The sequence below is a fragment of the Chrysemys picta genome, chromosome 18, assembly GCF_011386835.1.
Source record: "Chrysemys picta bellii isolate R12L10 chromosome 18, ASM1138683v2, whole genome shotgun sequence".
Taxonomy (NCBI): domain Eukaryota; kingdom Metazoa; phylum Chordata; order Testudines; family Emydidae; genus Chrysemys; species Chrysemys picta.
The window spans coordinates 13779557-13803961 of NC_088808.1; the positions used below are offsets into that span (position 1 = coordinate 13779557).

Consider the following 24405-nt stretch of genomic DNA (forward strand, 5'->3'; position numbering starts at 1 on the left):
CTTTCCCGGGAAACAGAATCCCCACGCAGAACGTTCCGCTGCCTGGGTAGAGGCCAGAATTCCCCCAGCCCACCCCGACCGTCCCTATCGCCCGAACCCCAGGGACCGGAAGGGTGACACGTCCCCCTGCGCCTTATCCCCTGGGAACTTGGGAAATCCCATCACATTGCAGCCTTCCCTCAACGCCACAAGATGACATCACATCATGAGAGTTTCCTTGTGCAGCATGGTGACATCATGGCGCAGTGAGCTGACATCACAGCCTGATGGTGTCCCAGCATGGTGCGATGACATCACACTGTGATGGTGGCCTGGCATGGAGAGAGAATAATACCTAGCTCTCACTTACATTTAAATTTTTATCAGTAGATCACAAAATGCATTATAAAGGAGGATAATACCATTATTGCTGTTTTACAGATGGGGAAACTGAGACACAGATGGGGGAGTGACTTGTCCAAAGTCACCCAGCAGGTCAGTGGCAGAGCAAGAAATAGAACCCACATCTCCTGAAACTCAGTCCATTGCCCTGACAGCTAGGCCACATTGTATTTTGGCGTGATAATATGATTGCATCGTGGAAGTATTAAATTGTTTCACTGTTGTGTCAGAAATACAGGATGTTGGGATAATGTTGCATTGCATTTTTATTACATTGTATCTTACCCCAATGCTGTAGCATTGTGCCAGATTGATTTTTATTGCAGTGTGATGACATTCTTTAGCATGCTAACTAGGGCTGTCAGGTAATTACAAAAATTAATCACAATTAATCACGCTGTTAAACAACAATAGAATATCATTTATTTTAAATATTTTGTGATGTTTACTACATTGACAGATATATTAATTTCAATTACAGCAGAGAATACAAAGTGTACAGTGCTCACTTTATATTTATTTTTTATTAAAAATATTTGCACTGTAAAAAAAAATATTTTTCAATTCACCTCATACAAGTACTGTAGTGCAATCTCTTTATCATGAAAGTTTAACTTACAAATGTAGAATTATGTACAAAAACTGCATTCAAAAATAAAACAATGTAAAACTTTAGAGCCTATAAGTCCACTCAGTCCTACTTCTTGGTCAGCCAGTCACTCAGAAAAACAAGGTTGGTTACAATTTGCAGGAGATAATGCTGCCTACTTCTTATTTACAATGTCACCTGAAAGTGAGAACTGGCATTTGCATGGCACTGTTGTAGCTGGCATTGCAAAATATTTACATGCTGTCCCTTCATGCTTCAACCATCATTCCAGAGAACATGCTTCCATGCTGATGGGTTCTGCTTGATAACGTTCCAAAGCAGTGTGGACTGACTCATGTTCATTTTCATCATCTGAGTCAGATACCATCAGCAGAAGGTTGATTTTCTTTTTTGGTGGTTTGGGTTCTGTAGTTTCCCCATCGGAGTATTGCTCTTTTAAGACTTTTAAAAGCATGGTCTACACCTCATCCCTCTCAGATTTTGGATGGCACTTCAGATTCTTAAACCTTGGGTCGAATGCTGTAGCTATTTTTAGAAATCTCACATTGTACCTTCTTTGTGTTTTGTCAAATCTGCTGTGAAAGTGTTCTTAAAATGAACATGTGCTGGGTCATCATCCGAGACTGCTATAACATGAAATATATGCAGAATGCAGGTAAAACAGAGCAGGAGACATACAATTCTCCCCCACCAAAGGAGTACAGTTACAAATTTAATTGACACATTATTTTTTGAATGAGCATCAGCATGTAAGCATGTCCTCTGGAATGGTGGCTGAAGCATGAAGGCACATATGAATTTTTAGCATATCTGGCATATAAATACCTTGCAAACGCTGGCTATAAAAGTGCCATGCAAACGCCTATTCTCACTTTCAGGTGACCTTGTAAATAAGAAGCAGGCAGCATTATCTCCCATCAATGTAAACAAACTTGTTTGTCTTGGTGACTGGCAGAATAAGAAGTAGGACTGAGTGGACTTGTAGGCTCTAAAGTTTTACACTGTTTTGTTTTTGAGTGCAGTTATGTAATCCCCAAAAAATCTGCATTTGTAAGTTACACTTTCACAATAAAGAGATTGCCCTTCAGTACTTGTATGAGGTGAATTTAAAAATGCTGTTTCTTTTAACATTTTTACAGTGCATATATTTGTAATAAAAATAATAATTTAAAGTGAGCACTGTGCACTTTTTATTCTATGTTGTAATTGAAATCAATATGAAAATGTAGAAAAACATCCAAAAGTATTTAATAAATTTCAATTGGTATTCTATTGTTATAAGTGCGATTAATCGCGATTAATTTCTTTAATCGCGATTATTTTTTTTAATCAAGTGAGTTAACTGCGATAAATTGACAGCTCTAATGCTAACATTGCATTTTACCATGTGATGATGTTGCATTGCACCACAGTGACTTGTGTTGCAGTGTGATGACGTGCTGTGACCTGATGTTATCACATTTCTATATCATGATATTGAGTTGCATCCTGATTATGATGGTTTACTTTGCACCATAATGAGATGGTGTGATGTGAAGATATTGGAGCATGATGTTATAGTAGCTGAGGCTGGCCTGATATGAGTAATTAACACATGGATGTTGTGATGCAGCATAATAAATCTTAAGATACACGTTACTTCCAGCTGTGATGACACTTCGATACACCTTGCTGCATGACACAGTTACATTTTGACAGGTTTGCTTCCCGAGTGGGAGATAATGTTTCTTCCAAGTATGACAATACCGAGTCAAAATATCATCCTGTAGCACTGTGTCTTGTTGACTGACTGTCTCAACTTGCCAAATTGGTTCACCCTTAGCACAACAATGCAGGGGATGGAATGAGAAATATTGGTCAAGGATATAAAATCTAACACCTCGGCTCTTAGGTGTAGTGCCTCAGGATCTTCAACATGCACAGCAAGCAAGACTTTGGCTTTTAAATTAATGGACAAAAGACTTCCACAGAATAAACTGCCTGGAATGCATTTTCAAATACCTCTAGTTTAATTATATTTTGTTCATGAAGAACAGTGGATTTCTCATTATCATCTTCATTGTGTTCCTTCAGTGAATGTGAACATGAGTTCATCCTGCCACAGCAACACTTCGCCATCAACTTCAGCTGCTATATGGCTTGAGAGCAAAATAGGAAATTATCCTTTCCTTAGGAATCTTTCTGGATGAAAAATGCAATGTAAATAAAATTGTGTACTGAAATCCTCCACTATGGGAAAATAAATATATATTTGTATGTTAAATTTTATATACACCCACAGATGATGTCAGAGGATTCTTTGAGCCAAGAAATGAGTGAATTCTGGCTGCTCAGACCAGATATGACATCTGAATTTAAGAAAGGAACCAAAAATCTCCTGGATTATTAAAAGAGGAAAAATCTGGGAGAATACAGTGAAAAAATTACTTTAGAGAATGCAGAGTTCCATGCAGTCCCAGCTAAACTGAATAATTCCATACCCTAGTGGAAATTCTAGTAGATCCATTCTGATCCTTCAGTGGGTCTCTTGGTTTCGTTTGAAGGTCTAATAAGCTCATAATGTAGCAGGCTCCATTGTTGATCTCTGAGCTGAAGCCCTCCTCTTTACCAACTGCATTAACCCTACAGGGTTCCTTTTCCTCCAGCCTGAGACAGAAGCTGATTTAAGTGATCCACACACAGATTCTTCAAAACCTTAATTTTTCCTAGCAAGTTTTGGTAAGCCCAATTATCTACATCTGTGGTTTGGGAGAAGCTGCAGCATGCTCTCTGTCTCTCTCTCTGACACAGAGACTCGTTTCCAGCTGCTGCTAACAATTCACTCAACCCCCTTTCCTCTTCTAAGCCTGAGTCCTTTAATAGTTTAGCATCCCTTTTTATCCTAGTCTCTGGCCTAGAAAGAGTAAACCTTGCTAGTTGGACAGAGCCAGGAAATGGCATCCTCAATTAATAGCCCCCATTGTTTTCTTAAGGAGCCTTATTTCTGTAATTGTCTCTCCCCTACCAGCCTCCTTTGATTTAACTTTATGCACTCAAGCAGGATGTGCCAACTCTGTCCACATATCTATTCAAGTGACATCATCATAGGACCTAATCACATCAGCCATACCATCAGGGGCTCGTTCACCTACACATCTACCAATGTGATATATGCCATCATGTGCCAGCAATGCCCCTCTGCCATGTACATTGGCCAAACCGGACAGTCTCTATGCAAAAGAATTAATGGACACAAATCTGACATCAGGAATCATAATATTCAAAAACCAGTGGGAGAACACTTTAACCTGTCTGGCCATTCAATGACAGACCTGTGGGTGGCTATCTTACAACAGAAAAACTTAAAAAACAGACTCCAACGAGAGACTGCTGAGCTGGAATTGATATGCAAACTAGATACAATCAACTCAGGATTGAATAAGGACTGGGAATGGCTGAGCCATTACAAACATTGACTCTATCTCCCCTTGTAAGTATTCTCACACTTCTTATCAAAGTGTCTGTACTGGGCTAGCTTGATTATCACTTAAAATTTTTTTCCCCTCTTACTTAATTGGCCTCTCAGAGTTGGTAAGACAACTCCCACCTGTTCATGCTCTCTGTATGTGTGTATATATATATATATATATATATCTCCTCAATATATGTTCCACTCTATATGCATCTGAAGAAGTGGTCAGTAGCCCACGAAAGCTTATGCTCTAATAAATTTGTTAGTCTCTAAGGCGCCACAAGTACTCCTGTTCTTTTTGCGGATACAGACTAACACGGCTGCTACTCTGAATCAAGCAGGATAATATCAAACAGGTAAATGGAGGTTTATATATTTATAAAAAAAATAATACATCGAACTCGCTCATTCTTCACAGGCCCCAATTCCACCCAGGGTCTGCAAGCTCTACCGTAATTACAAATCTCACTAGCAGTCTTGTCATGACAGTCCACAAGCAAGGTTTGAATTGAGAAGGGACCAGGGAAAATTGGTTCCCATCCTCTTTCTGATAACATTTAAAAGAATTAGTTCAATAGCTATGGGGAGAGGATTCAAAAGGAAAGCAAGTTCTCTTGCTATCCAGGTCGTGTGGACAAGTTGGGCGCTGGAGCTGTACCCAAGATGATGAACTCCCCTTTCAGGCTGGGGCATGCTGCTGTATCTAAATCACTCCCCTTCAGTTAGCGCCATTACAGGGTCAAAGATAGCCTTGTCTGGCCCCTCAGGGAGGGAGCCGAGCCCCAGGGCCCAGCAGATAAGGGCGCTGGCTGCGGGGAGGCGGGGCCAGGCAGGGGAGGGGCGGGGCCTCTCACCCAGGCCCGGGGCGGCTATTTCCGCAGGGCCCCGCCCCCTCGCCGCCTGGGGCCGGGTTTCCAGCCGGACCGTTTATTCAGGGCGCGCCGGCCGCCGGAGGGGGGGGGACCGGGAAGTCATCATGTCGAGTCTGCACAAGAGCAGGTGGGGGGCCGGGGCCCGAGGAACCCCCGGGGGGCGGGGTCCGGCCCTGAAAGCGGCCCCCTCCCGGAGCGAGGGGCTCTTCCGCCGCGTCCCTCCTTTCCCTGGACGCTGGTGTCCCCCCCAGCCCGCCCCTCCCAATCGAGGGGGCGCCCCATAACTGAGCCCTGGGGCAGGTGTGTTCTGGTCCCTGCACCCTCCTGCGGGGGAGGGGCTGGCACAGCCAGGGGGAGGCTGCTGTGGGTTAGATCCCCCCCCCCATCTCCAAGGTGGGGGGTGGTCTCTGCTTGCGATTGGCGGCTTTCAGCAGGGTGTGGGCTGAGGTGTGAGATGCTGGGGTGGCTTCTCGGGGGGGGGGCACTTCAGAAAAATGGGGGGGTGTATGTGTCAAATTGGCGTCAGCATATAGACCTGTTATATGTGATTCTGTTCTGCAAAGTCCGGGTGGATGAAATGGGGCAGTTGGGGTGCCCCATAACAAATGATGTTCCTGCATAGGGCAAAATATCTGAACCAGAGCACAGCGTTACAGACCATTTGTGATGCGTGGTTCTGCATTTAACGGAAGTACAGGCTTTCTCCTCTTTGAGTGCAGCTTCACTAATGCAGTGTTGTGGAAATGCTGGCACCAAAAATTAGGGGTTTTGAGGCTTATTCAAAGGTTCCCTAAAGCTGGAGTGTCCCAGCCTTTCAGTATCATTGTAAGATGGGAAACTTCAGTACCTAGGGAAAGTCTGAGGTAGGCACTATTACATACGGCTGTTTGCTTTTGCAATCTGCCTCACTTATTGTACTTGCAACTGAAAAGCAGTTGTGATTAAAAAGTCCTTATCAGAACAAAAGCAAATTATGTTTTTGTAACTATTTACAATGTATGTCATGTGGTGTAAGTGCCCTTGAAAGAAGTAATCTTGAGTGCAAGCCAGGGATGACATTCTCTCAGTGAGAGACATCATGAGCCTAAACTCGAGAACTATACAGATTTTTAATAGTAACTGCCTATTCTGAGTGTCTAGGCAAGTCCTCAGTGTATATCTGTTATGTCTAGCTGTAACAGCAAATGGGGACAATATGGCTGGAGCTTTGATGCCTGGCTGGCAGAGGTATTTGCTGTGATCATTGCAGGAAAGCAAGCTGCAATATAACTCTGATACCTTCACCTGACTCATCCTTGAGTCTGTCATCTTTATATAATTTGTGTGTGTGGCCATACTTCTTTTGTAGGATTGCAGAATTTCAGGATGTCCTTGGGGAACCCAAGATTGTTCTGCAGAAGCTCCGTGAACTCTGCTTTAGTGGTAAGTGACTTCTGCAAAACTTTGTTGCATGGGCCGCCACAAAGCTTCTACAGCAAGAATGTCCAATCCAGGCCTATATTGACAGTTTGGTAACAGACTTGGTTGTTGCGCCTATTTTGCTGTAATAGATTTGAGCTAGTTGCAGATACTCCTTTCAAGATGGAACACTGAATGATGGGGCCTGTAGTCTCTAGGCCTTGCAGCTGTGTTAAGTATGAAGACAACTGAGACATATGATTTGTGGGTTGTATTTTAGCCACACTTGGTCTGAAGGTCTGCACTCTGAGGCACTTGATACCACAATCATGAGTGCGGTGTAATGCCTAGATAGTGGTTCCTGAGATCTTTAACTTGCTTTCATCCAGAGCTGCTACTATCTTTCCAGTGGATAAAAATAATTTGAAATCTTAAGCATAAGATGTCAAACTCCACTAGATGATTAGCTAATGTTAAGTAAGCAAACCTCATCTGTGCTGCCACTAAGTTACCAGTGTCATAAATGTTTAACAAAGCAAGCACGTCACAAACCAAAGACTAATGGATGTGATTAAAAGAGTTACCAACTGTTTGAATGGTTTAGAGGCAATTTTAGCTGTGCAATATATGGTCTCTGAAACCTTCAGATGTGGGCAAAAAACTCTTCTTCCTTCTCTCTCTCTAAAACATCCACTAATTTCTCCACTCAAGACACCATCTGCATATTTCACCGGAAGCATTCCTTCCTTTGCTCCATGGACCATATCATTTTTTCCCTTACGCTTAGCCTAGTCGTCTTCTCTTGCAAGAGCCAAATATGCAAGTCACTTTTTACTTGCTGTATTAACTTTTTTTTGGTATGCCATAGAGCTTCTCAATATCTGTGTAAAACTCCTTGCCAGCTTGAAAAGTGCTGCCCTCCTGTTTGCTTGGTGACATCGGCATAAATGCTGCATAATGCAGTGAAAGGGCGGGGACTAACTTAATTGACTCTGCCTGATGTATTTCACAGGGATTCCTTTTGATGGTGGGCTGCGCTGCCTCTGCTGGAAGGTGGGTTTTGCTTGGGGCTTTTCTTGTCTTCTGTAAGTTACCCTCTGGATTGTTTGTTTGATTCTGCAAAGTTTTGTGCATTTTTAAAAGCAAAACAAATTGGCGTAACACTATCTAAGAAGCTACTGTAAATCAACAGCTCTTGGTTGCTGAACAATCAGGGAAATTTATTCTAGCTAATCTGAGATGACAGTAACAGACACACTTGTGTGGGGGGAGATCATTTGGGCAGATTGTTGGGTGGGTCTGTACAGCTTTGGTGCATCTACAGCACCCGCTATTACACCCAGTGGGGTTGAGCTACTGGATTTGCTACTTAAGTGGAAGGAATTTGCTAGGCCTTTTTGCAGGGTGATGTTAAAATGTATCCTCCAGACACTGATGGCTATAACTTGATAAAGTACCAGTCATTCTTCAGGAAGATTCCATCTTCCTCAATGAGCCAGTTCTAATTCCAGTCACCCCCCCCCCCCCATTTGTTTCACTGAACTTCTAATTGTTAATACCTTCTGCTTCAAGGAGTAACGTGTGTGTTCTTTCTGTCCAGATCCTCTTGAACTACCTCCCTGTGGAGAAGGCCTTATGGAGCACCTTGCTGAAGAAGCAGAGGTGATGATCTCTGTACTCTCCAGCCCTAATACCTTTGTGGCGTAGAGGCCCACAGCTTCTTAGCTGTCATTAGCATTTGAAAAAATATTCCGATTTCTAAGGGAGCCTGTAAAATTAGCTACTTTCGTGTGGAAGGAAAAAGTATTGTTTCCCCCCTGTTAATTCTACAGACTGCCCCGGAGGTTAATGTGATGACCTTTCACAGTTGAGCTGGAATTCTCAGTGGAAAAGGTCAAGTGCTCCCTGTCTGAGCAGTGGGGCACAGAGGGACCTGTCTGGGTTCAGGCGGATGTCTTTTTCGTTTTTTGTATTTTATCTTCTGGTTTCTAACATGACTTCCTCCTCTCCTTGTTAAGGGAGCTGTATTCCCAATTCCTGAAGGAAATGATTATTCAGCCTGGGATAGCGAAAGCCAACCTTGGTGTCTCCAGGGAGGATGTGACCTTAGAGGACCATGTAAGTATAGTTTGGTCTTCATGCGGAGGGGAGTTCTTGTAAGTTTCAAACTGATCTTGGGGTGATCCTTGGTGATCCTTCCTGCTGGCTTAATAGAATAAAATATTTTGAGAACCTAGGAATGGGGCGCTGAACCCTTATGAGGGTGTCTGGCTCAGTGACTTCCAGACTGAAAAAAGCTGTAAAATACTGTCCTAGGGTAACTTATCCTTTCCTTTTTCCCTTTCCCACTACCATCCTCAATGAGATGCTTGTCCATGCAATAGACTTCAAATGGGAATAAAGGATCAATATGATTAAAGACTCAATGGAAGGAAGTCACAGCATGGAGCTGCTAGGAAAACGAATCTCTCCATTTAACCTGTGAAATCCTCTCCATGGATAGAAGGCAAAACGGGCCTGTCTGAAACCAGAGTATAAGAGAAGCAGCGTTGGCTAGTGGTTAGACTACGGGATTGGGAATCAGAAGACTTTTATTCCCAGCTCTGTCACTGATTTGCTGTGTGACTCTGGTGGTCACGTCGTCTCTCTGTTCCTCAGTTTCCCCTCTGTAAAATTGGATTAACAGTAATCCCCTTGGAAAAGTGCTTTGAGAGCCACTTATGAAAAGGGTTATTACACTAAAGGATCGATTTTTTTTTTTTTTTTTTTTTTTTTTTAAAGTGGTCAGAGGAAAGTGCAAAGTGGAGTAACTGCTCACACACCTCTTCTCCTACCCCAGCCTCTCCTGTTAGTAGCCAGTCATCTGTGTCAGTTTGATCTTTGGAAGGGTTCATGCTCTGCCTGGCACAATGGTTCCCAAACTAGGGGCGCAGCTTGTTCAGGGTAAGCTCTGGTGGGCCAGGCTGGTTTGTTTACCTGCCGCGTCCGCAGGTTCATCCGATTGCAGCTCCCAGTGGCCGCGGTTCGCTGTTCTCGGTCAATGGGAGCCGCAGGAAGCGGCGCAGGCCGAGGGATGTGCTGGCCACCGCTTCCCGCAGCCCCCATTGGCCTGGAGCGGTGAACCGCGACCACTGGGAGCTGTGATCAGACGAACCTGCAGATGCGCCAGGTAAAAAAAACGACCCAGCCCGCCAGGGGCTTATCCTGAACAAGTCGCACCCCTAGTTTGGGAACCCTGGCTTGGCATGTCTGTGACACTCTGAGCTTTAACTTATTTGTTACTGTGACCTTTGAAGTTCTTGGAATGTTTGCTTTTTTTTGTGTGTGGTATTTTTTTCCCCATCACTCAAATGTCTTTCAGATGAGTGTTACATTCCATTAGTACAGTTTTGGAAAGTCCTGTATCTGAGCTTGTCTTATGTGTATGTTGTGATTTCCTATGCTTAGTCTATTCCACACTTCCCTGGTCTTGGGTAAACTTGCATCAGCTAAACTTTGCACTAATCCACCCAAGCTGGTAATGTTTCGTCAGGCTTCTCGGAGTTCAGATAATCATTACACTGTAATCACTATGTTAACTATGCAGTGCACATATACAGTGACAGTACCTCTTGTAGCAGTTAATATGGAAAATCTCCCTCTCACTGGTTGGGGCTGTAACCAGAATTCCTGTTAACACAGGTTAGTGAAGCCTGACTGCAGCAGCGAATCCACGAAGACACACGAGAATGGATTTGGGAGAGTCTGCTCATACTGCTCTGCAGTGGTTGAAAGTAACCACATAGTCTTCACTGGCCTACCAGATGTGTGCTGACTCATTTAGGTGGGCCAGTGCCCATAAAGTGTCAGCTGCCCAGAGAAAGCACCCCATCTGTCTAGCAAATCAGGCTTTAAACATGGCTCTCGCTAGAAAGGCAATAGCACAATTTTCCTGATCAGTGTAGGCAGAGCCAAAAGGGCTCACCTCAGCTTTCAGCAGTGACAGGCTCGCTTGTCAGTAAAAGATGAACTTACCATGTTTTATGTGATGTCTTTTTGTGCAGCCACTCAATCCGAACCCAGACAGCCGATGGAACACTTACTTCAAGGACAATGAAGTGCTGCTGCAGATAGACAAGGATGTCAGGTGTGTGTAAATAGCTGGTCTCTCTAGAGGGGAGGAATAACAGTGCAGTTTACGTACTCGCTGCATCAGGAATACAGAATATTTCATGTTATCAAGCCCCTTCTGTTTCACATGGCACCCCTCTGCTTCTAAAAACCCCATTTAATTTGGTTTCCATCTTTTTCCACCCCAGGAGGCTGTACCCTGATATGGCATTCTTCCAGCGCCCAACTGACTACCCTTGCTTGCTAATCCTGGACCCCCAGAATGAGTTTGAGACTCTCCGCAAGCGGGTGGAACAGACGACACTCAAGTCACAGACAGTGGCACGAAATCGGAGTGGAGTCACAAATGTAAGATCTGGCAAGGAGCTTTCCCTGTGCTTCTGGGCTGTGGGATGAGCATGTTGTGATGGGGGTGGGGGAAGGTGCGTGCACTTCTGTGGCACACTTGCCAAGATGGTTGCCAGGCTGGCCTGTTAAAGAGACTCTGCAGTTCTTCCTTACGCCACCTCTACATATGGTGTGGGTTCTTGTATTCCTGCCGGAGGGTGTTGCTTCTCCCCTTTCTCCAGAGGGATGGGCTTGACTGAAGAACACTTTTTTGATAAAATTCTACAGCTTCAAGTCTCTCTCACTCCTACCTGCAGAGAGAGGCTAAAATCACCTTGGTTTGTGGACAGGGTGCTAACAGTTACACGTCAAGTTGGTCCTGTCTGTAACTGCAACAAATGTCACAAGCTCAACAGTGACCCTAGATGAGTCCCCCATATCCACTCACAAGGAAGAGTACACATGGATAGCATACAGTTCCAGGCAAGGAAGGGTGTCACTGAGACATGGAGAACTTGAGCTGCTCTCTAGGTGGAAAGGAATTCTCCTTTCTCTGTGTGTTGAGCTCCTGAAATTTCCTGCTCACCCAACAGGTTTTATTTCTCTTTTTATTGATTACATTGGTTCTTCTGTACTGTGCTGTTCGGCATGTTTGACAGCACAAAGGGAATTGAAGGTCGATGTGCTGCTTTCTCTTGAATTGGTTTTTATTCTGGCTTCTGTTGGAACAGAATCTTTTCTGTTGAGTTCACTGAGCTCCAGGGGAAGTGTTCACAGCTCCTGCCCCTGATTTATGTGTTCCCCTGGATGGGCTCTAAGGGACCAGAGGGTTTAATAACAGAGGACAAATTGATCTAGTCTCCCAGAGCCTGAGATGTAACAAGCTGATACGATTCATATACTTGAGACAACATTGTAGTCAGCTGCCATTTATCTCCCTTATTCTCTTCTGAGTGCAAACATCACTCATAAGAACGTAAGAGCAGCCAGACTGGGTCAAACCATAGTCCATGTTGCCCAATATCCTGTCTCTGACAGTGTCCCATACCAGAGGTTCAGTGGGAGTGTACAGAACAGGGGAATTATGGAGTGAGCCACTCCTGTCTTCTACTCCCAGCTTCTAGTAGTCGGAGGTTTAGGGTCACCCTGAGCATGGGGTTGCATCCCTGACCATCTTGGCTAACAGCCACTGATGGACTTATCCTCCCTGAACCTGTCCAGTTCTTTTTTTAACCCATTTATGGTTTTGGGCAGGACAACATCCCCAGTTAGTTGTGTGGAAAGTTATTACTTCCTGTTTGTATTAAATCTGCTGCCTGTTCATTTAATTTGATGACCCCTGGTTTTTATATTGTGGGGAAGGGTAAATAACACTTCTCTATTCATTTTTTCCATACTATTTGTGATTTTTATAGACCTCGATCATCTCCATTTATAGCTTTTGTTTTTTGTTTTAAGCTGAACAGCTCTAATGTTTTTAGTCTGTCCTTGTATGGAACTCAATTTATACCCTTGATCATCTTTGTTGCCCTTTGTGCCTTTTGCAATTCCACTATATCCTTTCTGAGATGGGGCAAACAGAACTGGAGACAGTATTCAAAGTATGGCACATAATGGATTTATAGTGTCATTATGATATTTTCTGTCTCTTTCTATCCTTTTCCTAATAGTTCCTAAAATATTGTTAGCCTTTTTGACCACTGCTGTGTGTCGAGGGGAAGCTTTCAGAGAACTAATTGCAGTAACTCCCAAGATCTTACTTGGGTGGACACAGCTAATTTAGAATCCATCATTGATTGTGTGTGTGTGTGTATGTGTATATATATATATATATGTATATGTATGTATGTATGTATGTATAGTTGAGGTTATTATTTTTTCCAAATATGCATTACTTTGCATTTATTAACATTGACTTTCATCTGCCATTTTGTTTCCCCATCACCCATGCTCATACCTGCCCAGCGCTGCTTTCCCTACATGGATGCTGCACTTCCCAGCATCATTCTAGAACAGATACAATAGCACTAGTGACTGATGAATACCTTGCTAATGTGACAGATCACTTCTCTTCCTGCCTCTCTAATGTAGCAGTCTTCTCTTACATGGACATTGAGCTTGTGTTTTTGATTCAGGGTAGCTGTCCACTGCTGAATTAGCTTATTTGTTCTTGGAAAAGACTTGCCAGCCTGGTTTCCTTTGTATTTTATGGCAGTAAGTCTTACAACTGACTGGGCCACCATCTGGATTTAAGGATTAATTACTGCCTGGAAAGGGCATTTGCTGTTGGCTACTGGTTATCTGGGGGAGCTGAGTGCCTGAAGTTAAATTCCTGCTCCATGGAAAATTTATTGCCTATACAAATTGGGTGCCCAGAATAATTTTTCTTATGTGTTTACCTTACCCTTCAGGTGAGTTCCCCTCTTAAAACATCTGCTCCGAATTCATTGAATGAGTATGAAGTTCTGCCTAATGGCTGTGAAGCTCACTGGGAAGTGGTAGAACGAATCCTGTTCATCTACGCCAAGCTGAATCCTGGGATCGCATATGTCCAGGGGATGAATGAAATAGTGGGGCCTCTTTACTATACCTTTGCTACAGATCCCAACAGTGACTGGAAAGGTAAGCAGTTAGAGTGCCTGAGTGACTTACACCATTCCTGGCAGCAGTTGTTGCAGGGAATGGTTATCAGAGCAGCTGTGGAGGAAGACTGGCAGGCTCTTCCCATACCAGGTCCCTGATGAAAGGGGGTGGTTCTGAGAGAGTGCTTGAAAAGAGCTTCCTGGGAAGTACGGGAATCCTCTCGGATGCACTTCTGTGACAGCTTGGGAAATCTGGCTGTCAAAACGTATGAATTCTGGTTTTATGAACTGTCATTATGCTCCATGTACCTCAGATCAGCCATTTCCTAACGGGGACTTTCAGGTGCTTCACAGACCCTACCTACACAGCTGTTAAAGGAACATGCAGACTCATTAACATTTACTATGGCCTTGCAATGAGTTGGCTATAGGGATTGGCTGAACTGCAAGAAACCAGTTTTTCCAGTGGGTAGTAATCAAGCAACAGATCACCTGAGGGGACATGGAGGGGCTGATCAGGAAGATCACATGACAAGGTACTGGAAGGCTTGAGAGAGCCGATTCTAGCTTTCAGGAGGTAGGCAATTGGACTGCAGGGTCCATGCTGCTAAGAAAGGTGTTAGACATGGGGTCTGTAATGGAGTGTGTGCCTGCTCAGTCCTAGCAAGCCAAGAACATGTGGGACCCAGTACCACAGACTGGTTAGTTAACATCTAGCAGGGGAAACTTATCAAGGTTGCAACAGCTTCCTTCCGCACTTCTGTTATCGCTCCTATGTGTCTTTTTCAGAACATGCAGAAGCAGATACATTTTTCTGCTTCACCAACCTAATGGCTGAGATCCGGGACAACTTCATTAAGAGCCTGGATGATTCTCAGTGTGGCATCACTTACAAGATGGAGAAGGTTTACTCCACCCTGAAAGAGAAGGATGTGGAGCTGTACTTGAAACTGGTGAGGAGTTAGACATTCATCTTGCACCCCTCATTGGAACAAGGAATAAGATAGGACAAAGATCCACCACCCATTTCCAGACAGAACTTGCTTATTTTGTAACAGTGCCCAGGTAGTACAGTGATGGCTGCTTAGAAGTGGTTTGATGCAACTAAAGAGCTTTTGTTCTCAGGGATAGGCTTTCTTGAGAGTGATGCAGGGTTGAGTATCTACAGGACAAACTGCTCTTGCCACATTGAGCATCTAGCCCAGGTTATATTGATGTAGCAAATACTTTGTCCTCTTTTTAGAGGTGGAAATTTGTAACTTATTTACTCTAAAGCTGCTAACTGGGGCAGAAAGAGGTGATTTGCCCAATGTCTCTGGCCATCTGGGTCAATGGCTTAGCTGAGAGTGGTGAAACTCAAGATCTCCTGAGTCTCTGGACTCTGCTTTTGTCGTTAGGCCAAACACACGTGCTCTTGCAAAGTTCCTTTTCAACCTGGAGTTACAGGTTTTTTTTTTCCCAGGGGGAACAAATTCTTGTACTTTACCTCCATTGCCATCATATGTCCCAATAGTATTCACTTCATAAATTACAGTGAAAAATTATGGCAGCTCAATGATAAATCAAAACTTGGTAATAGTAATGCCATCCTGTATATGTAATGTTTCCTTCCTGTAGCTCCCTTCCTCCAAGGATCTCAAAACACTCTGCAAACTCCTCCTAACACTCCTGTGAGGTGGATAGAGGCGGTTGCAGGTCTTATGGAATGCAGCAGTTGTCTAACAGTACAACAATGCAACACAAGTTTAGGATGGAAAGTGTAGAATATTGTTTCTAAATGAAACTGCAGGGAGAACTTATGGGAGGCAGAATGTAGTTACGAGAGTTGGAATCTGGTGAATATTAGGGTTCAGCTTTGTGTGTGTATGTGTGTGTGTGTATGTGTGTGTATATATATATATAATACACATACACACCCACAAAAAATCTTAATATGACTTCAAGTGGTCGTGCTCTGTCTTCTGTCAGCACATTGTCACACTCCACCATGCTGGTTCAGGGGGAAGAGTGTCACCTACTTAGTCACTAGCAGCACTTCCTGATGGCCCCCAATAGATGTTTTGTAGATGTCTCCCGTCTGTAGAGCCCTGCAAATTTGCAGATATCTGCTTTATATCCGCGGACCATGTTTGCGGATCGCAGATCGATGCAGATCCAAATTTTGTATCCGCACAGGACCCTACTTGTAATCTAAATACTGAACTGGCTTGATCTTGCTTAATTTGTGAAATATATGGACCACAGTAGAAAGTAGCTAAAAGCTTTGAGTTTCAGTCTATTGGCTGCCAGTATAAACTGTGTCTGGAGAACTCTGGTCTGTGTGATTTTTATGCTAACCTTCCAATAGCCTTCTAATCACTAGGGGATTTTTAGAGTCATTGAAAGGAGAGGAAGTGCTTCTGATCTAAACCCTTAGGAGAAATGAGGTGTGTGGGGCTTTTTTTTTTTTTTTAAAGGAGAAATGAAATTGAATTAGCTTAAATGCCGGAATAGCAATTTATGAAAGTAACAGTTCCTACGTTCCATGACTTAGCAGGAATCATGCCCAGGTTTCTGTCTGAGCCATAGACATGTGTATGGAGCGGTGTCCTTCAGAGCACTGTAATTGGAGGGGGTGGTTTTATGGAGAGGCTTTGAAAGGAGACATGGCATAGTATCTCATAGCATGAGGCTATCAAGAGACTTTGAAGCAGAGGGGTGTGACTATAAAGAACAGGCAGATTTCTCCATATTGCACTGCAGGACACTAGCCTATAACCAGGTTACTAAGAGGATGCCAAGGAGGCAGTGAACATCCATCTTTCTTTTCCAGTTCACTACAAGCAATTAATTACTGACTCTGTCTGTCTATCCAAAAGCAAGAGCAGAACATCAAGCCCCAATTCTTCGCCTTCCGTTGGCTGACGCTGCTGCTGTCCCAAGAGTTCCTGTTGCCAGACGTCATCCGTATCTGGGATTCTCTCTTTGCCGATGACAACCGCTTTGATTTTCTATTGCTTGTCTGTTGCGCCATGTTGACGTGAGTGCTGTGACAGCTGACGCTGAGGATGTTGACTCTAGTGTGCTCTTCCCTGCCCCACAATTCACAGCTTGTTTCCTAAAGCTCAGTCTCCCCCATGCTGGGTAATGTAAATATGGGCTGTGTGTTTCTCCACCCCATTCTCTGCTTGAATCCACAGATATAGGGGTCTCTCTTGCACGCAAGAGACATGCGGAGGGGGCTCTGGTGAAAGGATGTAGCCATTCTTTCCACAATGGCAAAAGAAACAGGGTTCTTAAGGAAGGGTGGGAGGCATGTGGTGAGCCATATGCACCTTAGTGACTGACTTTTGGGATGTTTTTGGACAAGGTACTAAAGAGGCAAAAAGTACTTGGATTAACATACTCTCTCTTTCAGACTAATCCGAGATCAATTACTGGAAGGGGACTTCACTCTGAACATGAGGCTGCTACAGGTAAGTACTAAAATACATCAGGAATGGGGAGGAGGTGGAAGAACTCTTTAAATAGGAGATTGTCCTCTTGTACAATATTTGGATATGATACAGGCAGTCCTTCTGGAATACAGTTACCAACCCTCTGCTGATCATAATGAAACCATTTGTTTGAAAAATCTAAACACTTAGCAAACTTCATGGTGTGGTATAAGATCAAGCATTAACTTCTACTGCACGCTCCCTTTAATTGGAAAATCCAGTGAAGCCACTCCAAGCCAATAACTCTTAATAACAATACTTCTGTTTACTGACTGTGCCTTTTGGGTGTTTAGGCTTCTTGGGATCGGTCTGATGCTGCTTCTGACTGTTTGCTCCTCTAACAGCAGCCTTTGCCTCCATGGCTGATTTGCAGAAAGTGGCTGTATGGCTACCTGTTCCTGGCTGTTAATTTGCTCTTTCAACTCCAGTTATAAATGCTGGACATCTTGCCACTAGCAGTAGGCTCAGTCCCTGGCCCAGAATAGAGGATTCCTTCTCCTAACTCCTTGGTCAGTCTAGTAACATGCTGGGCCCATCAGCTGCTCAGAGAGCAGCATTACTTTTAAAATGTTGTCTCTTAATTAGGAGTCCCTTAAAAGAGGATGAAAGGCCATGTGTTGGAGGGGTCCTGATTAAGAGAATTCTAATGTATTACATACAAAAAATATTATTTTGGATCCTTGCATCCTTCATACAGACTTCCATAATGGAGCTAGTCATTGCATAAAGCCAACTTAACCCCACATTCAGGACTACCAAAATAATCGAATGTCCTGTAGGTTGTACAAGACTGATCAGTTACAAAACATAGAAGGAAATTGTTTACTCCAGGTGACTTTAATGATGGAGGTAACATCTAATTTATAAACACCAGGGCATCCATTGGGCTGGCCAATGACATTGCAGAGAGTCTCTGCCCTGTTAAAAGGGAGAATAGGTGCAACGAACATTAAGAAAATAAATCCATTCCTTTTTAATGCAGGATTATCCCATCTCTGATGTACACCTGATTCTGAAGAAAGCGAAGGAGCTTCAGGACTCCAAATAGTCCATAGGCCTGGCAGTGTGCGTGAGAGAAACTGTGCAGTAGTGTATCCTAGGAGACTCCTTCCTATATGTGGTGCGTCGTCAGAGCTCCTACAATCTCTGCTGGGAATTTGGTTTTGTGTTCCAGTAATTGGCCTTCTTGAAGACTTCCTTCTACTCTATTAGGTCAAGGACTGCCTATTTCCCCAGCTAGTCAGGTCCTGCACTCCAGGTTTTCCTAATCTCAAACAACTCCACACTGCCTGAGCAGTGCTTTGTATTTTTTTTAATGACTAAGTTTGGGAAGATGGAAATTGTTTAGCTACATATCTCTTGAAGTCTTATGAAATGAACTTTTGTGATCATAGCATTATGGAAGCATGTGCTCGTGCACAGGAACTTCTGCATTAGGGGAAGGGACAGGCTGGGACCAGTGGGATTTCGGTGAGTATAGAGAGAAGAACATCTCCATGTAAATACAACATGTCACTTTGATGTCCTGCATCCGGCTGGTTTGAGTAGCTGCTGGATTTTGTTCCTTTCTGTCTGCATCTTACCATCTCTTTTGGGTGCACAAAAAAAGTCCAGTTTCCTCCTGGTGGGTGGCAGATGTGGATTCAAAACAGCAGTGTCTCTTCCATGGGAAAGAGACTTTAAAAAGCTGGGATGGGAGAAGGCTATTGCCGCTGGCTGCTTTGTGCAGTGAGATTATTTGCTCTCCAGTAGAGTCTGCCCCAGGATTGCCTTATCAAGGAGTTGTCTCCTTGGTGCTGAGTTTACTTGGAAGTTGGAACTAGATATGTGGTTTTAATCAGTGTAGTTCAAAGAAGCCTTATATTACTCACAGCCTTAGAGCAAGGTCCCTGCTGCTGCTGAGACTGCTCGTCTTGAGCTGTGTTCAATGCCGCTTCTATGGATCGTGCTTCACCCTAATTCAAAGGCAGGATATCTAACTTCAAGCAGGCTCATGAAGTACAAGGGAAAGGCCTCCAGTCCTGTGCTGCAAACATAGGTGTCTTCAGAGGAGACTTATTAACAGGGATAATAATGGTTTTGCTCTTAAACTGTTTTTGCATAATATTACCCAGAACACTCCAAGCCTTCTATCTAAACCTGGATAAGCTCTAGTCACGTAATCTTCGCGTTGTCCTGTGGTACTCTTTGCTGGGAAGTGACTCAGACTCACAGATCAGATTAACATCAAGCTAATCTCTGGATGTGATCTACTGGAGCAATTCAGTGGGAATACCTGGTCCCTTGCGAGAGTCCCCTTCCCTATGGGCAGTTCCTAAAGGAGGGAGAGCCATGTGCTGTGGGGACAGTAATACAGAGGGGGATATTTATTAATGTACTCCATTCAGATACAAAGGATCCGGCCAGGTCTGCATAAATTGAGATTAGTATAGGGTAACCTGTAGCCTGCAAGTAGTGCTGGAATGATCGGAACTCCTGACCCACAGTTCGAGTCAGGGTGATGGCTATGGAAGAAACTTGAGTAGCTGAATATTCCAGCTGTTGCAAGAGCTCCCAAGCAAACGCTAACCGGAGGTGCTTTACTCTCCCCGTTAGTGAAGTGCTAGATTGTCTCTGCATAGCTGTCAATGTGGGGACTGTTCTGTATTTATTTAAGTGTTTTGCATTATGTCTCTTTTATTAGAGGTCAATTTTTGTGCTTTCTCAGAGGTCTGCTCACCCTGCTGATGAGACCTGGTAGCAGACTAGCCATAATTGTACCATAACTGGGGGGGTTGTCAGCCTTCAGATGTCCGGTTCATGCTGTGTTCCAACTCCTAAAGACTGGTCAAAGTTCTGTGTAGCTTAGTGAATTTCTAGAGGGAGAGTTTATCTTTATGTTGGTATTGGGGCTGTTAGCCGCTCTGATAGTGCCTGACATTTTTACTCTCGTACGCCTGTGCTGCTTCGGAGTAGCAGTTTCTGTGAACCAGAATAAATGTGCCAGTAAAAAGGATGCAGCAGTGTCTTTCTGCTTGGAGGTGGAATTTTAAACAAAGTGGTTGGTGGCCCTTTTACTGAAATCCTTCCTATGGGATAGACTCTTTCCCATAAGAAACGGGGCGGTTGAGAGAATACCATGGCTCTCACAGTTTACGAGCAACGATGGCTGCTCCCCATGCCTTTTAATCACTGTGTCTCTGTTGGGCAGCGGCTGGTCCAAGAGACCATGTGATCCATCTACGGAGCTCCCCTGTGCTAGAGAGGCCAGTACTAACTAGCCTTTTGTAATTGTAAAGACTATTGCTGCACACAGGCATCGAACGGGATGATCAGCTCTGGAATCATTGAGGCTTGCCTGAATAAGGACTGTAGGATTGAACCCCAAAAGTGGAAAACTTATCCAAAATGCTCTGGCCTCAGAACTGCACAAGATGTCCTCCATTAAAAGTGTTCCCCCCGCCCCAATCATTTATTTATCTGAAGCTTACACATGGTCTTTTGTAATGTTTCATGGTACCTGGGCTGTGTGGATCACACTTGCCTTAAAAGGAATCCACCCCATCCCCATCCCTCCCTCCCCCCAGGCATGTCAATATGGTGATAGTCATGGAGTGTAACTTGTTTCTTTTAATACTAGATGAATAATGGTGGTAGTCAGAAGAGAAAAATCTTTAATACACTCTGAAATGCTATGTAGGTTTCTTTACAATACATTCATTTGCGATATCATAAATTAGGTCTAAAAGTTAAACTTGTGGGAAGATTGTTTTTCAATGCACGTGTTAAATAGAAACCTTTTACAACTGTAGGGGAAGTGAGAATTTATTAAGTTTCCTCTTTGGATTTAAATATTCTCCTGCTGTGTCTGCAACTCAAATGTTGCAGCACTTTGTTGGTGTATGAGAACTTGAAAGGGACTTTGACTATCCTCTCTGCTTATTCATTCTGAAGGAAGTGAAGAAAGCAGATGAGTGGTGAAGAGTTGATCTGTTAAAAATTTCAGATGGTTGTCAAGGAAATGTCTTTTAAACCTGACCACGTCCTTTTTAAAGAAGGGAACTAAAAAAAATCAAATGGTAACCTGGTTTAGGGCCAAAGCCAACTTCTGCTGAAATCAATCGAGTCTTCCTGTTGGGAGCTGGATCAGATGTTTAAGGAACAGCACCACAGACATGAGTGAAGAGGCCTGGAACTGATTCAGTTGTGTAGCCTTCTGCGTTGCTGTATGAGATACTTGATTTTGGGTCTTGCTGCTGTCTTCAATCTCCCAGCTGGCTGGGATGCACTGCTTAGGACCGTGTTGTAGAGTCACCACACAAATCCTGTCCATCCTTCTTAAGGAGTGACGAGTGGTGCTAAATGGAAATCTCTGGATTGGGGTGGTGGCTGTAACTGAGGATGAGAATGGAGAGCCTCACCTTTCAGTAAAGGGTTACAAATGGCACCCCAGCAGAAAACAAATGGCAGAGATGCACCTTAGATGTCTCCCTCAGAAGAAGCTTGTGGCTGTCAGCCCAGACTCCTTAGTTTTTGCTGCTCGTTTTGATTAAACTCCATTTTTGGGGGTCTCCTCCTGTTTGAACATCATAGGGCTAGAAGGTTTTATTTATGATGGCTTAGTGAGTTGGAGCTGAACGTCTGTAAATGAAGGAGAGGTTCTCTAGTTGACAGTGAAACAAAATGTGTGACCGCATAGAAGATGTGGGGAGGAGAATGAGGGGAGCTCCCATTGTAGTTCCCAAAGTCAAGACTAGAGAATGTGTAACACATTCTGATACAATTTGTGAGGCTGTTTGTTTCCTACTTGAAAAGGCCTCTCTTCATTAGTAACCTAGATCCCTTATTATTCTTTAAAACTGTGGGCGGTGAAGGGTTTGCTGTGTTGATATTTGAAGGGAGGGAGGCTGTTTAAAGGACTCATTAATTTTTTCCAGTGATACTCTGAGGTTATAAAAACAGCTGACTCATTGTAGTATGGGGCTTATTGTCCGCTTTATGGAGCCAACAAACACTATTAGTTGGGAGGAAAAAATTTAACTGGGAACCTATGGCAGCCCTTCTGATTAGTTACCCTAACCCTCATTCCTCAAATCATTTTAAAGCTGGACAGTATTAACTAGCCCATTGTCTGGTATCTTTGTGCATATAGTGGCTGCCACAGACCTATGGGATAGGAGAAATCTGAGGTGGGATTCATGTCTCCATAGCTTTTTCTGTGACAGGAGCAGCTGTAAGAATTTTAATGCATAATTGCTCTTTCTTGAAGTGCTGGGGTGTGTGTGTGTGTGGGGGGGAGCCAAATACACAGGTGGAGATTTAAATACCTTAATCACTGAATTCATTAGTTGCTCACTGTATACAAATAACTCATCAAGAGCAGGATCATTACCACTTTGGTTGAAGCTTTTCTCCATCAGGAGGAAAGGCAGGAAACTAAGCTGGATGGTTCAAGAGATGGGGATTGGTCATAAGGGAGAAGGCCAGCACCCTGTGCCCTCATACCCTCTCCCTGGAATCTTGTAGCCTTGGTAACTGGGAGGAAATGGGATAGCAGAGTATAATCCTGAGGTTGGTCATCTTTGTCAGGGAAAGGTGGAACTGTTTTTTTTCAAAGCAAGTGTTGTTGGCTAGATTAACTTGTCGCTGGAGTTTTGAGGTCCAAGCTTGAATTATTTACAGCTCAGCAATGGGTGGAGTGAAAGTCAGAAGCTGCTATAGGTAGCACAGTGGTATTCAGGAGTACAAGGGCTGTTGCTCCTTTGAACTGAGTATTTGGTGACTTTTTGTATGTTTTAGCCATTTAGAACTTTTTTCTAAAATGCCCTTTTGCAAAAGGGCAAATCTGGTGATTTATACAAGTTCCTTTTTTTTTCCTTTTGGCTGTTTAAAAAACAACACACACCTCTCCAAAAAGGTATGGAGAACACATCTGTATGTCATGCTTTATCCAGTGTTTAAAGTGCTTTTTTTAAACACTATTGATTTTGATGAAGTTCCCTTCAGCTAAACAGAGGGTTTTGTAATGATGTTATCTGCTATCCATAACAATATGAGACTCCCCCTAGCCACAGACTGCTCAGAGTTAAAGCTGCTACATGTGATATATTACAGTATTTCTAAATGCCCTCTTCTATAGTAACTGTGAGGGACGAAACAACATGTGCTAGTTGGATGTCAGTAGAACTAATCTCAGTCCACTGTATTCTGGGAGTCTGTCAGTAGCACAGGGTTCTGCATGTATAAGCTAAATCTACCCACCACCACTGCCTTATTCTTTTTCTTAGCAAGTTTATCCTATTTGGCTTGTTACTCTGAGCCTTCCTCTATCTATTTCTGCAGTACGATGGTATCTAGTGGGATAGGGAGTGGTGATGGTGTGTTAAAGGAGGTGGTCCAAACTTGAATTCACAAGGCCCAGAGTGTATCCTCTGATTTATCTACAGGGAACATGCTTAGCAGGGAACAAGCATTTGTAGAGAAAGCTGTTGCTTGGCAATATTTCGGAGGCTGCACAAATGTTCCTAACAGGAAGGCCTGCTTGGACCATATTAGCTGCTGAGGGTCACTGACTTTGCAGTACAGATCTAAGCATCACTGTACAAGCGAAAGCTGTTTTTCTGTTTCCCCACCCCGAACCCCCAGGACAGTTGCCACAAATCCAGTGGAAGGAACATGCTGGTACCTCTAACTGAAGAAGGGAACAAAAGATCCCTGATATACAATGCCATATTGAAGGCTAGGAGGTGGATCCTTTACAACACAAAACTGGTCCCGCTGTTTATTACCTTTGCTTTTTATTTCTATAACTTCTCCCATGAACTACAATTATCCATCTGTAATGTCTGTAATTTTTTTCATAAATGCTGTTCTGTTGATTTGTCATAATAAATATTTTTCTTTGCAAATACTGATAAGATCTTTTTCTTTCCCACAGTCTCCTTTGACAGTGGGGGTACAAAGAATTGTCTAATGTTTGTGGGGGGGGTGTGTGTCAAGCTATTCATGATGTGAAAGTGGGCTAAAGAAACTGTTGTAGTCTGTTTATGCTTTAGGATCTGAGACGGACAGGAGATGGACTCTAACAGATCTCATCCAGCTCTAGCTACAGGTAATGCATCTTAGGTTCCTTGTGAGAAGTGAAGTTTTCTATACTTGCAGAGCAGAACTTGAGAAACATGCCCAAGTGTATTCCGAATGGGAATACAGGAGAAGGCTA

At 43.5% G+C, this 24405-nt stretch overlaps 1 protein-coding gene across 8 annotated transcripts; it reads left to right on the top strand.

The window, feature by feature from the left end:
• The first annotated feature begins 5311 nt into the window (after nucleotides 1–5311).
• TBC1D13 (TBC1 domain family member 13) lies at nucleotides 5312–24094 on the top strand. Of its 8 annotated transcripts, none has more exons than XM_005293400.5 (12): nucleotides 5344–5441; nucleotides 6663–6736; nucleotides 7725–7765; nucleotides 8313–8374; nucleotides 8731–8830; nucleotides 10756–10838; nucleotides 11011–11170; nucleotides 13561–13771; nucleotides 14521–14684; nucleotides 16590–16750; nucleotides 17129–17186; nucleotides 18190–24094. In XM_005293400.5, the coding sequence occupies exons 1-12, from the start codon at nucleotides 5419–5421 to the stop codon at nucleotides 18253–18255; spliced, it is 1203 nt and encodes a 400-aa protein (XP_005293457.1). In that variant the 5' UTR covers nucleotides 5344–5418; the 3' UTR covers nucleotides 18256–24094. The 8 variants fall into 8 exon arrangements, with proteins under 8 accessions (XP_005293458.1, XP_005293457.1, XP_065428399.1 ...); XM_005293404.5 differs by having other exon boundaries at nucleotides 5386–5614; XM_065572326.1 differs by having other exon boundaries at nucleotides 5424–5707.
• Nucleotides 24095–24405: the final 311 nt, after the last annotated feature.

Coding starts and splice junctions, on each gene's coding strand:
- TBC1D13 (XM_005293400.5), top strand. CDS start 5,419: ATGTCGAGTCTGCACAAGAGCAG. Junction 13,772..14,520: donor TCCCAACAGTGACTGGAAAG/GTAAGCAGTTAG, acceptor TGTCTTTTTCAG/AACATGCAGAAGCAGATACA. Junction 17,187..18,189: donor TGAACATGAGGCTGCTACAG/GTAAGTACTAAA, acceptor TTTTTAATGCAG/GATTATCCCATCTCTGATGT.